Source organism: Siniperca chuatsi, linkage group LG5 (genome assembly GCF_020085105.1).
Source record: "Siniperca chuatsi isolate FFG_IHB_CAS linkage group LG5, ASM2008510v1, whole genome shotgun sequence".
NCBI classification, from domain to species: domain Eukaryota; kingdom Metazoa; phylum Chordata; class Actinopteri; order Centrarchiformes; family Sinipercidae; genus Siniperca; species Siniperca chuatsi.
This window is the reverse complement of record NC_058046.1, coordinates 20,512,483-20,526,625: the sequence shown is the minus strand read 5'-3', so window position 1 is coordinate 20,526,625 and position 14,143 is coordinate 20,512,483. Positions and strand designations below refer to the sequence as shown.

The 14,143-nt window shown below is 39.8% G+C and overlaps 1 protein-coding gene across 5 annotated transcripts in view; it reads left to right on the top strand.

Annotated features, from left to right (window-relative positions):
- nipbla (NIPBL cohesin loading factor a) overlaps positions 1-14,143 on the top strand; it is a 30,501-nt gene that overhangs the window by 13,290 nt on the left and 3,068 nt on the right. For 4 of the 5 annotated variants that reach the window (XM_044195471.1, XM_044195467.1, XM_044195469.1 and 1 more), the window contains 31 exons: positions 119-292; positions 585-746; positions 868-971; positions 1,069-1,155; positions 1,424-1,655; positions 2,289-2,440; positions 2,541-2,621; positions 2,846-2,946; positions 3,145-3,271; positions 3,390-3,472; positions 4,013-4,145; positions 4,671-4,814; positions 5,601-5,687; positions 6,094-6,314; positions 6,514-6,616; positions 6,829-6,927; positions 7,110-7,256; positions 8,512-8,646; positions 8,862-8,960; positions 9,124-9,177; positions 9,268-9,376; positions 9,573-9,703; positions 9,899-10,039; positions 10,168-10,261; positions 10,773-10,927; positions 11,196-11,286; positions 11,579-11,752; positions 11,984-12,174; positions 12,538-12,645; positions 13,263-13,463; positions 13,851-13,997. In XM_044195471.1, coding sequence (XP_044051406.1) covers positions 119-292; positions 585-746; positions 868-971; positions 1,069-1,155; positions 1,424-1,655; positions 2,289-2,440; positions 2,541-2,621; positions 2,846-2,946; positions 3,145-3,271; positions 3,390-3,472; positions 4,013-4,145; positions 4,671-4,814; positions 5,601-5,687; positions 6,094-6,314; positions 6,514-6,616; positions 6,829-6,927; positions 7,110-7,256; positions 8,512-8,646; positions 8,862-8,960; positions 9,124-9,177; positions 9,268-9,376; positions 9,573-9,703; positions 9,899-10,039; positions 10,168-10,261; positions 10,773-10,927; positions 11,196-11,286; positions 11,579-11,752; positions 11,984-12,174; positions 12,538-12,645; positions 13,263-13,463; positions 13,851-13,997 — 4,067 coding nt within the window. The remainder of the gene's footprint in view (positions 1-118; positions 293-584; positions 747-867; positions 972-1,068; positions 1,156-1,423; positions 1,656-2,288; positions 2,441-2,540; positions 2,622-2,845; positions 2,947-3,144; positions 3,272-3,389; positions 3,473-4,012; positions 4,146-4,670; positions 4,815-5,600; positions 5,688-6,093; positions 6,315-6,513; positions 6,617-6,828; positions 6,928-7,109; positions 7,257-8,511; positions 8,647-8,861; positions 8,961-9,123; positions 9,178-9,267; positions 9,377-9,572; positions 9,704-9,898; positions 10,040-10,167; positions 10,262-10,772; positions 10,928-11,195; positions 11,287-11,578; positions 11,753-11,983; positions 12,175-12,537; positions 12,646-13,262; positions 13,464-13,850; positions 13,998-14,143) is intronic. The other variant, XM_044195470.1, reaches the window with a different exon arrangement.

Here is a 14,143-nt window from a genome sequence, read left to right as displayed (position 1 = left end):
TTTTATATTTAAACTTTATTTGTGGATACCAATTTACTGTTGTAAAGGTTAGTGTTATTCTGGTATAACAGGTTTTTTAGATTTTAGGGCTTGATTTCTTTTTCTTTCTTCTCTACAGCTGCAAGGAAGCGGCAGCGCCGGGACAAAGACAGGGCCTGGGACTTTGAAGAAAGGGAGCGCCGTGGTTCAGGGGAGCATCGTAAAAGCGGGCACCGGGACAGCCGACGAGGCTCAGGCAGCCGCTACCGAGACTCCTCCGAGGAAGATTCACCACCACCCAGCATGAGTGAAGGTTTGTATTCAAGTCATGTGTCATAGCACTTGTGTGTGACAGTGATAGAACTGCATAGAGTGTATTTGTTTGGTCTTCACGGTTAAATCTAATACCACATTAGACTGGGGAATTAGATGCATTAAATGAATTGCATCCATATTTTACTTGTCAGTGCCAGGTTAATGTAACAAATTGAAACCTAGAAAACAGAGATAGTTTCTTAAAAATAATGAACTTGTAGAGAGACAGTGTTTGGTATCTGACACACACAACAGCAAAAAAAAAATTATTTGAAATTTCTCTCACTCAGTTGCCAGAAAAATGAAGATGAAGGAAAAGCAGAAGAAACGGAAAGCATATGAACCCAAGCTGACACAAGAAGAGTTGATGGACTCGTCCACATTCAAGAGGTTCTTGGCAAGCATTGACAACATACTGGAGAATCTGGAGGATGTGGATTTCACTACCATGGGTAAATATCAGTGCTGACTGGCAAACTGCCACTGTGGTAGATTTTGAAAATCCAAATGCAGCAAACCTCGCTGTATTTTATTGTGATTTTGTGTAATGTTTTGTTTTATGTTTTCCAACAGCAGATGATGATGAGATACCTCAGGAATTGCTGCTTGGTAAACACCAGTTGCATGAGCTGGGCAGCGAGTCTGCCAAGATTAAGGCCATGGGCATCTCCAGCAGGGTACTGTATAGTATAATGATATAAAGACTTTAGCTGGACTGTTGTGGATGTGTGATGCTGCTACAGATATAGGTCTAAATAATGGTCTCTGTTGTAGATCCCATCAGACAAGCTGGTGAAGCTGCTGAACATACTGGAAAAGAATATCCAGGATGGGGCCAAGCTCTCCACCCTGATGAACCACGTGAGCTGCCTTCCTCCCTCTTTCTGTTTTGAATATTCTTTGCAGTGGTATTTAACTAACGTGAGAATTTGTGGTGATATACTGCAGAAATCCATACAGGATCCATGTACAAAAATCAAAAGATACTGTCGCTGGCAACAAAAGTAGAAAATTGATTGATAAAATACTACAGAAGATTTCTTTGCTAGAATGAATAAAAACCGTCTGCCCCCAGACAGATATTTATTTCTGTAAAATGCATTTGCATTCTTTTCCTTAATCACCTCAGGACCACGATGCTGAAGATGAGGAGAAACTTTGGAGAGACCTGATAATGGAGAGAGTCACAAAGTCAGCAGACGCCTGTCTGACAGCTCTTAACATCATGACCTCATCGCACATGCCGAAGGCTGTCTACATAGAAGACGTCATAGAGCGGGTGCTACAATACACCAAGTTTCATCTTCAGAACACACTGTATCCACAATACGACCCAGTCTACAGGGTGGACCCACATGGTGGTGAGGACAAAGAAAAATAGCTTTATTTTATTTGATTGTTTGTTGATTTTTAAATGAGCCTGGGTGTTATACGGTTGTGATCTAAGTGAAACTAAATTGATGAGTTTTGGTATGTGGCTGATTGTGTGAGAACCGTCCACCAGTTTTGTGGTGAATATATGAGTGTTCATAATACTACCCAAGAACTTAGCTGAGAGATGGACAAACTTGTCAGCAATTGATCCCTGATGTCTACAGGGTTATCACTTGAAAATGCAGTTTTATCTTTTACTGACTTCATAGACTTTTCCTGCATTGAAGTATATACCTTAAGCACAATAGGTATGAGCTGTAGCAGAAATTACAGCTGTAATAAAGCTTCAAGCATCTCAGTGAGCTTCACAGTGAGCAGAATTCTGTACACTTTGGGTGGAGATTAATTTGTAGAACAACCTAAATGACTCCCTGAATTACATGTAAGAAATGTGTTTATAAAGCTGTTATTGTATGATTCATATGGAATTTAATTCAACAGAGTGTCTGCAAAATATTACATAACAGAAACGGAAAACATTTGTTAGTATGTAAAATCATCATTCATAATCAAAAACACTTGGAGAAAATAATTTAACAGGGTTACTCTTGTTCATCTAGGTGGCCTGTTGAGCTCCAAGGCAAAGCGTGCGAAATGCTCCACACACAAGCAGCGTGTGATTATCATGTTGTACAACAAAGTGTGCGACATTGTCAGCAACATCTCTGAGCTCCTAGAGATCCAACTACTTACAGACACCACCATCCTCCAGGTAAAAACTAAAAGTATTAAAAAACAATGTTATCAGTTTATCAAGTCAAAAATTGCATTGCAAACCAGATGATGATTCATGCCACTCTCTTTTTTTCCAGGTTTCTTCTATGGGAATCACGCCGTTCTTTGTAGAGAATGTCAGTGAGCTGCAGCTGTGTGCCATTAAATTAGTTACAGCAGTAAGTCTTTTTTAACAGAAATTCAGTGTTTATCTAAAGACACTGCTTGCGGCCATCTTTTTGGGTCACTTCATCCAGAATATTATATTGCAGTTCTTTACAGTTAAACACCTCCTTCTGACTTTTTTGTACATCCATTGGTGTATTTATCCATGCATGTGTTTTTACTGTTCTACAAAACTATGATGGTGGAGACTGACAGCCTTTTTATTTCCTGTCTCCAGGTGTTCTCACGTTACGAGAAGCATCGACAGCTGATCTTGGAGGAGATCTTTACCTCTTTGGCCAGACTGCCCACCAGCAAACGCTCCCTCAGGAATTTCAGGTAATTTGTTTTAAATTTATGGCCATTAGGTGTTGCAGGGATAAGGCATCAAATGAGAGGCTTGCTTATGTCTGTCCATCAATGTAGCAAAATTAATATCCAGGCAGTGTGTTCCCTAACCCACAAAGTCCATTATTTTCCTGGATAATTTACCCGTAATAGAAACTTACCATGTATTCTATCCTCTTGTGTTCTTAGGCTGAACAGCTCAGACAAGGATGGAGAGCCGATGTACATCCAAATGGTGACGGCTCTGGTGCTGCAACTGATCCAGTGTGTGGTCCATCTCCCCAACGACAAGGATATTTTTGAAGAGTGTGACAAGGTAGGAGATACATAAACCACCACACAAGCACATACACAATTTATATGAACACAAACAGATACAGAAATACATTCAGACATATAATTTGCTCACAAGTTCTTTTTTCTTTTTTTTCCAGGTGGATCAAGATGTGTTGATAACCAACTCATATGAGACGGCGATGAGAACAGCACAAAACTTCCTCTCAGTCTTCCTCAAAAAGTAATTAGCATTCTATCCTGCCTTGAAATGTGCTTTTTGATTACAAAGTTGCACTGTACTAAAGCTGTACTCTGTCACATTAAGTATTTATTGACATGCACAGTGTGCAGACTAATGCAGAAGAAAAAAGCTGAATAACAACTACTTTTTCTCTTTTTGGAGCATTGCTACCTGTCTTGTGCATTTCTGCCACTGTTTGTTATGCCCTCTGTAGGCAGCAGAAATATATCAAACCACCACCATCCTCATGGTGTGCATGTTTCCCCATGTGCATGCTGGTACTGCACGAAATACAAATAATTTAGGGAACTACTGGTCAAAACATTGCTGTAAGCCTGTCAAGTAGTAAAACACTTTACAGGGTTGGTTGACATAGTCTGCCGGCTTGTTAAACCTTACTAATTTTAATTTTCTTTGTCTTAATTTTCTGGTTGCTACCATTAATTAATATCTCATTATGGGTTCCCTTTGTTCCTGTTATTTCCTCGTTATTACCCCTTTTCCTCCTCTGACACTTTCTTCGTCTTTCCCCTCCCTCAGGTGTGGCAGTAAGCAGGGAGAAGAAGATTACCGGCCATTGTTTGAGAACTTTGTCCAGGACCTGCTTTCGACAGTAAACAAACCAGAGTGGCCTGCTGCAGAGCTGCTGCTCAGTCTGCTTGGCAGACTACTGGTTAGTATGACAGAGCTCTTTCTTTAAACTGGAGATGCAACCGTTCGTGCTTAAGTTTTTTTCAAGAATAGATGATTAATAGCAGGGGGCAGCTTTACCATCCTTTTTACAAAAGGGAACCCATTTAACGCTGAGACATACAACTCATTATCTGGAAATTACATTCTCTGAGTGTCTGTATTCTTTGCATGTTAAGCTTTGGTGTTGTAGTCCCTTAAGACATTTCTATGACGTTAGTTTTGGACTCTGTACATGCTCAGATGTCTGCCATCAACAGAATTACTTTTTGATTTGTGACAGTGAAGTATTTAAACACTTTGGGATGCACTAAAGTAGAAAGTAATTAATCTTAAATGCACTAATGCAATGATAGGATGGGTTCGTATTGTATTTTTACTTTTTTAGCCTGCAAGTGAAAGTCAATCATGGTCTAAAGTGTAATATGATAAGTGTCACAACTGTGTATCTCTTGCTCACATCTGTTCTTATGTTCTTTCTCTCTCTCTGTGTCTGTGCTCCCTTCAGGTACACCAGTTCAGTAATAAACAGACAGAGATGGCTCTGAGAGTAGCATCTCTAGACTACCTGGGCACAGTGGCTGCCCGTCTAAGGAAGGACGCAGTCACCAGCAAGATGGACCAGAGATCAATTGATCGTATCCTACAAGAGGTAGAAGAACAACTTAACATTTGATGACCTCACTGTCTTTTGAACGTACAAGTTAATGTTTATAGTGACAAAAATACAGATGGGTCACAAACGAAAGGAAAAACCAACACGAAGTGTCTTAGTATGGAGTCAGGCCACCAGGAGCCTCCAGAACAGCTTCAGTGCTCCTTGCCAAGTCTGTGGAACTCTACTGGAGGAATGGACACCATTCCTCCACAAGATATTCCCTCATTTATATATACCACCTTTATTTAATCAGGTAATCTCATTGAGATCAAGATGTCTTTTGCAAGAGAGACCTGAGTACAGCAGATAGAAAGAAAAACAAACATAGCCAGACATAACAAAAGGACATACAGCATCAGAGACAGACAAAGACATCACTAAATAGATTTGAAGATGAAAGTTTATATTATATAATTGGTATTATGGAAATGGTGGTGGAGAGCATTGTCTTACACGTTTGTCCAAAATGTTCCATAGGTGTGAAACTGGGTTGAGATCTGGTGACTGTAAAGGCCGTAGCATTTTATTCATTTCTATTCTCACCAAACCATTCAGTGACCCCTGGTGCACGGAAACATCTGCATTTGATATTTTTTCCACTCTTCCATTCAGGTTTTTCCTTTAATTTGTCCCCTGTCTGTAAATTAAATGGCACAAGCAGAAATGTGTGTTATTGTTTAGTTTCTCTTTTGCATGAAGATTTGCATCCCAACCTTTTTGCTGAATATGGATTGAGAGTGTGAATGACAGTTTTAGTGATTTTTCTCTCTGGTTATATAGTCTCCAGGTAGTGATGAGACCCAGCAGCTGCAGAAGGCTCTACTGGACTACTTGGAAGAGAATGCTGAGACAGATGCCTCACTGGTGGTGGGTTTACATTCGACTGTGCAAGTGGTGACTTTAAACAGCTTTAGATATCTGAAATCTTTGTGCATGTTCGGAATGTCACGTTGGCTTTTAGTTTATTACTTTAAATGGGCAATTTAGCCACATATGAAAGCACTGTCCTGTAGGTAACTACCACATGTAAGCATAGCACTGAAAAACATTGAAATTGTTAGCCATAAATTTATGCTGCTGTAATCTGTTCAAATTACTCAACAATGCACCCCACCTTTTTCTTTAGAATTAAACAACACATAACAATATTGGCTTATAGTATCACTTACAGTTTGTTAATGAAAGTATTTTTTCATTGATTTCTTACTCTAAAGAAATAATTATATTCTTTGAGTCAGCTAAATCTGATACTGAGACCTTCTTTGACCTCTAGTTTGCTAGAAAGTTCTACATTGCCCAGTGGTTCCGGGATACCACCACAGAGGCGGAGAAGTCCATGCGGAACCAGAATCCGAAGGATGAGGACTCATCAGACGGACCACAGCATGCCAAGGAGATGGAGACCACTGGTGAAATTATGCAGCGTGCTGAGAAGCGCAAGAAGTTCCTGCGCAACATCATCAAGACCATGCCGGCTCATTTCGCCACACTGAAGTAAGGATGTGTGAATGTCTCAGCAATGTACTCCATATCACTCATATAACAAGAATTTATTTGATTATTCCTACCTTTCATGATCGCACTGTGCTATGTTTCTTTTTTGTTGTCGCAGCTGCCTGTCAGTTACAGTGTTGCTGCCAGTTGTATGACTGTATAATCGTATAACTTTCTTCCTCTTTGCCCTGCACTCCAGAATGAACTCTGACACTGTGGACTATGAAGACTCTTGTCTGATCGTGCGTTATTTGGCCTCCATGAGGCCGTTCGCCCAGAGTTTTGATATTTATTTAACACAGGTAAGATTTGAATATTGATATCATAAATATCTTTGTCTTTTTAATTAATTCCAGCAGCTACATAAAATAATCTATAAATCATTCACACAGTATAATACAGGTGATATTAGGGCTTGGGCTAGGGTTTGTCTTTGTTTTGTAAACTGTTGAACTGAAAAAAGAGCTGTTTATGTAATCATAGGCTGATGTATTTTTTTTTTTTATATATATAGATCTTGCGAGTCCTTGGGGAAAGTGCCATTGCTGTAAGGACTAAAGCCATGAAATGTCTGTCTGAGGTCGTGGCTGTGGACCCCAGCATACTGGCAAGGGTATGTGAGGATCTGTGTTTGCAAAGACATGTTTTGTCAAGTTTGTCATGCCTGAATTGTTCATTAATTTCACATGCTGTACATGATGTTCACTATCTTAACTTTTGTTCTTGTAATATTATATATCTTGTAGTTCTTTTCCCCCATGCTATATGCTGACACTCTCTTCTCCACTTCTGCAGTCCGACATGCAGCGCGGTGTCCATGGTCGTTTGATGGACAACTCCACCAGTGTGAGAGAGGCAGCTGTGGAGCTGCTTGGCAGATTTGTGCTGAGCAGACCCCAACTCACTGAGCAGTACTATGACATGCTCATAGAGAGGATACTGGTAAGTTGCCAAATCAGACTCATAGTAGACACATTATTGTGTTGTGAGGTTATACAATTCCTTTATGAACTGTACATATAATTATGTACGTTGTTATCAGAAAAAAATTACAACTATTCAGTACTGGCCATCAATGAATGAACCTTATTTGCAATTATGTTATGTATGCTGTGCGATGAATATGTTGATCTATAGGTATTGATGTGTCAGTTCAGTGCTCCCCAAACAACTACACACCACCCCCCAAACTGCACAGATGCATGCATGTTGAGCCAGTGCATGTTGGGTTCATTGTCTTATGCTGTTTACGCCACACCCTGATTCTGGTATTGTGATGCTGGAATTATCAGAACAGAACATTTTTCTCATTGCCGTTCCACTGATAAGGACATTGCCTGCTGTTTCTCCATACTGGCGATAACGTGACATATTGAAATTGTTTTTGCACTCCACTTGTGTTGTGATCTTAACCATCATACCATGCACTGGCAGTTGATCGTTATGGCCCAAGCCACCTGGGTGGCTTCATTTTGTGGTCCATTCATTGTACACCTTTCAGATTGTCACCAGTAGAAATAAAACCTTTCTCCCTGGCACCCACAATATGTTTCCAGAGTTTTACACTTTAAAACCCTTTCATGCTCATTCTTTGTAAACTGTTCACATTCCAAACTAGTGTGGAAATGGAGTTGCTGTTGCATGCACCTGTTTAACACATATGCAAATGGAACAAGTAGGGGCCTCTTCTACTGGGGGAAGGAAGCCTATTTTTTCTGGTCACTGAGTTTACATAGAAAAGCGCTGCAGAGATTGAGTTTGAAGAGAAGTTGCCTAAAATTATTCATTTTGGATGTTTCAAGTTTGCTTTTATATGATTGAAATACTTAATAAGGAGCCAGTTTAAAAGTAGCACGCAGTCTAGGATTAACACAGATCATTGTGATGGCCCTGTTAATATAAGCTATCGATGTTGAAATGCAGTCCAACACACAAGCTTTGTACTTATTCTTTGTATTCAGCATCTGAGAAGTGAACGCATTGAAATTGTTGTGCCTGTTGTCATGGAAATGTTCAGGAGGGTTCATGAGAAGTTCACTCTTCATTATAGTCTCATACTGCCACCTATTGGCAGAAAAATGCTAATGCACCCCATGCAGATGTTTCTTTTGTAAATGAAAACAAGAGCCTTGTTTTTGATGTAACGCTTGCAGAATATTACAAAGCCTTTATGAATTGAATTGGTTTTGGTGCACAGGACACTGGTATCAGCGTAAGAAAGCGGGTGATCAAGATCCTCAGAGACATCTGTCTGGAGCAGCCAACCTTCAGTAAGATTACAGAGATGTGTGTGAGGATGATCCGCAGGGTCAATGATGAGGAAGGTATCAAGGTATGGATCAGCTGCGCCTTTTTCTCACCACAATTTCAGTTGTTTTGAGATATGACTTCTATTCTTTTGTCATTGTTATTCTATTTATTTCTCATGCCTCTTTTTAGATAAATCTCTCTTGCATCATCTCTATTGCATCACAAAACCTAGAGTTTGAAAGATTTGTACAAAGTATAGATCTAAACTAATGACACATGAACTTGTGTTCTTTATAGAAATTGGTGAATGAGACATTCCAGAAGTTGTGGTTTACTCCGACTCCAGCTCATGACAAAGAGACCATGACCAGAAAGATCCTCAACATCACTGATGTGGTGAGTTTCACTGACTTACCAGTTTGTTGTATCCAGTAATACAAATTATAAACCTCAACAAAAAGGTAAAGTCTCTCATCAACCCCTCACCCTGTATCATTTTTGTCTAATGGTGAAGTTTTGCCAGTGTAGTTTTTATTCTTATGTCTAATTTCTTCCTCAGGTTGCAGCGTGTAGAGACACCGGCTATGACTGGTTTGAGCAGCTTCTTCAGAATGTAAGTATTTAATTTATGTTGTGGCTTCACCTGGGGAGGAATATATACATTATTAAAACCTAAAAATAAATATTGTCTCTCTTGCTCTAGCTTCTCAAGTCTGAAGAGGACGCATCGTATAAGCCAGCAAAAAAGGCCTGTGTTCAGCTAGTTGACAATCTGGTAGAGCACATCCTCAAATACGAGGAGTCTCTTGCAGGTATGCAAGTTTATCATTTGACACCAACGTAAACTAAAGCCCAAATGCACCTGTTGATTTTCTTTTAAACCACTGTTTATATTTCTGGTTGAGTTAATCAGTCTTCTACAGTAAGTTTGATTGCATTAAAACATATAAATGTGAACGTCAGAAGTAACATTCTTCTATGTATTTTTATTTCCTCTGTCCTCTGTAGAGAACAAGGGCGTAAACTCAACACGGTTAGTGGCATGTATCACCACCTTGTACTTGTTCAGCAAAATCAGGGCCCAGCTCATGGTCAAACATGCCATGACCATGCAACCCTACCTGACCACAAAGTGTAACGTAAGTTGTGTTTAGTAAATCCATTTTGTTATTGCATAAATATTAGATATATTATAAGAAAATATCCTTAAAACTATCCTTAACATCACTGTGGACAAATTAACATAATTCACTGTCTAATCCATAGATTGGATTGAGCAGTGAAAACAGGGAGTGCTTATTTGTTTCATTACTGTCATATTGTTTCCCCTGCAGACTGCCAATGACTTCATGGTCATCTGTAATGTGGCAAAGATCTTGGAGCTTGTGGTACCTCTGATGGAGCACCCCAGTGAAACTTTCCTTGCCACCATTGAAGAAGACCTCATGAAGCTCATCATCAAATACGGCATGACAGTGCGTGACAGTGGCTTTTTCGAAATGTATATAGGGTGCACCACTTTTGAACCAGGTTTGCTCTGTGAAATGCAAAGTGCAACCAGTGTTGTTACAGTGATGACATGATGGTCTTCCTTCCTCTCTAGGTGGTCCAGCACTGTGTGAGCTGTCTTGGAGCTGTCGTCAACAAAGTCACGCACAACTACAAGTTTGTCTGGGCTTGCTTCAACAGATTCTATGGTGAGATATACAGTTAGCAACTTGGATCTTGTATGCATTGTTTTTGCAAGGATAACAGACATCTGCAGTGATGAGCTTTGAAATGTCACCTTCACCACATTCCAAGACAATTAAATCTAACTTGTATCTCAACTTTCCAAACAGGTCCATAAACGTAATGTATCCCTGTATCTCTTTAGAAGAGTGTTGGGGCGCCCCGGTAGCTCACATAGTAGAGCACACACCCCATGTACAAGGCTGAGTCCTTACCGCAGCTGCCTGTGTTCGAATCCAACCCGTGGCCCTTTGCTGCATGTCACCCCCCCACACACCCCCACATTTCCTATCTCTATTCAAATAAAGGCAAAAAGCCCAAATATCTTCATAATCATCAAATCATAATCTTTAAAAAAATAATTAAAAAAGAGTGGCTGTAGAGAAAAAACATTAAAACCACAAAAGGCAAAAAACAGAACACACCAATAATCTAAGTCTTCTTAAAATAATTTAAATCCTTTCTCTTTTTTTCCAGGAGCACTTAACAAGCTGAAAATTCAGCATCACGAGGATCCTAACAGCACAACGTTGGTAGCAAACAAGCCTTTCCTGCTGCGATCGCTCTTCACTGTGGGTGCCCTGGCCCGACACTTTGATTTTGATCTGGAGGAGTTCAAGGGCACCAACAAGGTAAGATTGCAGTTGATGTTTAATAATATTTTAAATCTTAAATTAACGCTGTGTAAAACTGTGGATTGCAACTTTCAAGTATTGTCCAACAATTGTACTACATTTAGTAGTTTTTGGAATCAGAAAGTAAACTGCTAGAGAAAATGTAACTGCAACCTAAGTTAGAGCTTAGATGTGAAACCAAAGTCATTGCTCTACCACCTTTACTGCTCATATAACAAATGATAAAATACACTGTCTCACAACTCTGTCTGTATGTTATGTACAGGTTGTTATCAAGGAGAAAGTTCTCGAGCTGCTGCTATACTTCACCAAACACGAGGATGAGGAGGTCAAGACCAAAGCCATCATTGGCTTAGGCAAGACCATTATTTTTTAAATATTATTAGGGTTGACAAATGTAAAGGTATTGTGTGCAAAAATGTTAGCCACTGAGTGGTTAGAAGGATTGACAGCATGGGATGTTGCTGAGTCACTGACCTTCAGTGTCATGTTAACAACTTGCAGGACAGCAATAGTAAGGCCAGAGATTTGCTAGAAGCTGATATCCAACAGATTTTCTTGCCCCAGCAGGTGGAAATAATGTAGATGGAGACTGTATTGTTTACTTGTTCTTACATGTCTCTGCTGTTTCTTATTCTCTTCCCTCAGGATTCCTTGTGATCATGCATCCCAGCCAGATGTTTATGCCGGAGGTGAAGTCCTTGTACAATGGCATCCTGGCTGACAGCTCTTCTTCCATCAACCTCAAAATCCAGATCCTCAAAAACCTCCAGACGTACCTTCAGGAGGAGGACACGCGGATGCAGGAAGCAGACAGAGAATGTAAGTAAAGCTGTGGTTGTTTGTTTCAGTACTCCAGTGTTACGTCCTTTGATGACATACAGAGTTTGTTGGTGGCACCTTCATTAACATGATTAATAAATAGTTTTTTGTGGGGGGGTTTTCAACATTCAGCCTGTAAAAGTTGGTGCGGCAAAAATACATAATTGTGCCAGCTCAATAAATAGTAATAGGATCAACATAATTCACACATAATATTGTGTGTCCTTGCAGGGAAGAAACTGTCCAAACAGGAGGATCTAAAGGAGATGGGAGACATCTCTTCAGGGATGAGCAGCTCCATTATGCAGCTTTATCTAAAGCAGGTGTTGGAGGCGTTCTTCCACACCCAATCCAGTGTACGGCACTTTGCTCTCAACGTCATAGCTCTCACACTCAACCAGGGACTCATCCATCCTGTACAGGTAAGCTTGTCAAACCACCCCACCTCCAGTAAGTGATACATAATAAAGTCCCATTTTAATAACACATCTTTGTCATAGAATTGGGCTTGTATATTTAGGAGATATATAAATGTGATATCAATATCAAACAATTTATTTTTATGTTTATATCCACACAACCAGTGATTTTCTTTCTGAAGATGTTTTGTGTGTTAGCATCTTAAAGCCTAAAAATAATTCTAAAAATAACCAATATCTATTATTTCACATGCTGTAGTATAGTTAAACCCTCATTTACTTCCATTTAAACTTCTCTTTGTTCGATCAACAGAACTATAAACATGTGCATGTGAACGTAACACCTTTTCTGTCCCGTCTGTGCAGTGTGTACCCTACCTCATTGCAATGGGAACAGACCCAGAGCCCAGCATGAGGAACAAAGCCGACCAGCAGCTGGTGGAGATTGACAAAAAGTACACAGGATTCATCCATGTGAGTTGGTGTTCAGAGTTGTCATGTTTCAAAATTATGGCTCGTCTTGTTACTCAATGACTTAAGATGGTTATGCCATTTTTACCTGCATAAGAAATTCCAATTTAGTCTTTCAGTGCTCCCCTAATATCCTTCAGCAGAGAATGAAGAGACAATCAGTCATCCAGCAACATGTTAACAACTGTGATAGAATGTGCAAGATGACCCTTATATTGATGTGATTTTAAGATATATTAAATAAACTGAGGTCTGAGAGCGTGACCATGCCATTATCACATAATAAAGGCAATTATATTAAACAGTTGCCAATCACTTCAATCATGTGCCATAGCTGCTTTACTGCATGCATTGCTTTGTGGTATAATTGTATTCCTCCATTGATGCCCAGTAGACCAACTCTAGGATTACGCATATTAAATGAATCAGCCAGTTTCTATATACAGTAGTTTTTCCTTTTTTTCCCAATATAGATGGAACTTTTGTAGTGCTGGAGAAATATTGCAACATGAATTTTAGTCTCATTATTTTATTGGCACATTCCCATAGCAGCAGCTGTCGCAACAGTTGTCTGAAATGCTATGTTTGTAACACTTCTCTTTCAACATATTCCTTCACAGATGAAGGCAGTTGCTGGGATGAAGATGTCGTACAATTTGCAGCAGGCCATCGAATCGTCTCGTAAGACCATCATAAGAGGTTTCAGGCAGGACGAGACCCACTCAGCACTCTGCTCCCACCTCTTTACTATGATCCGGGGGAACCGGCAGCACCGAAGGGCTTTCCTCATCTCACTGCTGAACCTCTTCGATGACAGTGCTGTGAGTAAACCTCTGCTCATCTTAACACGTCTTGGCACTGCTCAGTGTAAAGTGGTGTTTCCTTATTAACTGCATGCCAAGTGAAAGGCTTTATTCACATTTGCCAGCAGTGTGTCTTGGCAAGAAGTGTAATAAAAAGTGTTTTATATGACTCTTACAGACAACACCATTGATTTTAAAGCAATACCTTTTATAGAGACGACAAACACTGTGGAGTTGATATATGTTGGATCCCATTATTTACCTGTCTTGCAAATTTAACAAGACTAGGTTATTTTTGACCATGTATGAATAGTTAAAATTCTAATAAGCGAACCCTGCAATGTCAGTTTGTACCAGACACTGATTCTCGGTCATGATCTTCCCCTCTTTTCTTTCTTTCTGCAGAAGATGGAAGTAAACATGCTGCTGTTCATAGCCGACAACCTTGCCTGTTTCCCATACCAGAGCCAGGAGGAGCCTCTCTTCATCATGCACCACATAGACATCACCCTGTCTGTTTCTGGCAGCAACTTGTTGCAAACCTTCAAAGAGGTAGGACAGCATTTTTTTGAAAGTAGCTTGCATGTAAAATGCTTATACCTCCCCATATGTCTCCTCAGTGGGGTTGAAAAAGAAAGGTGTTTTTTTTTTTGTTTGTTTGTTTTAACAGTAATAATTATTTATATGGATTTTTATGG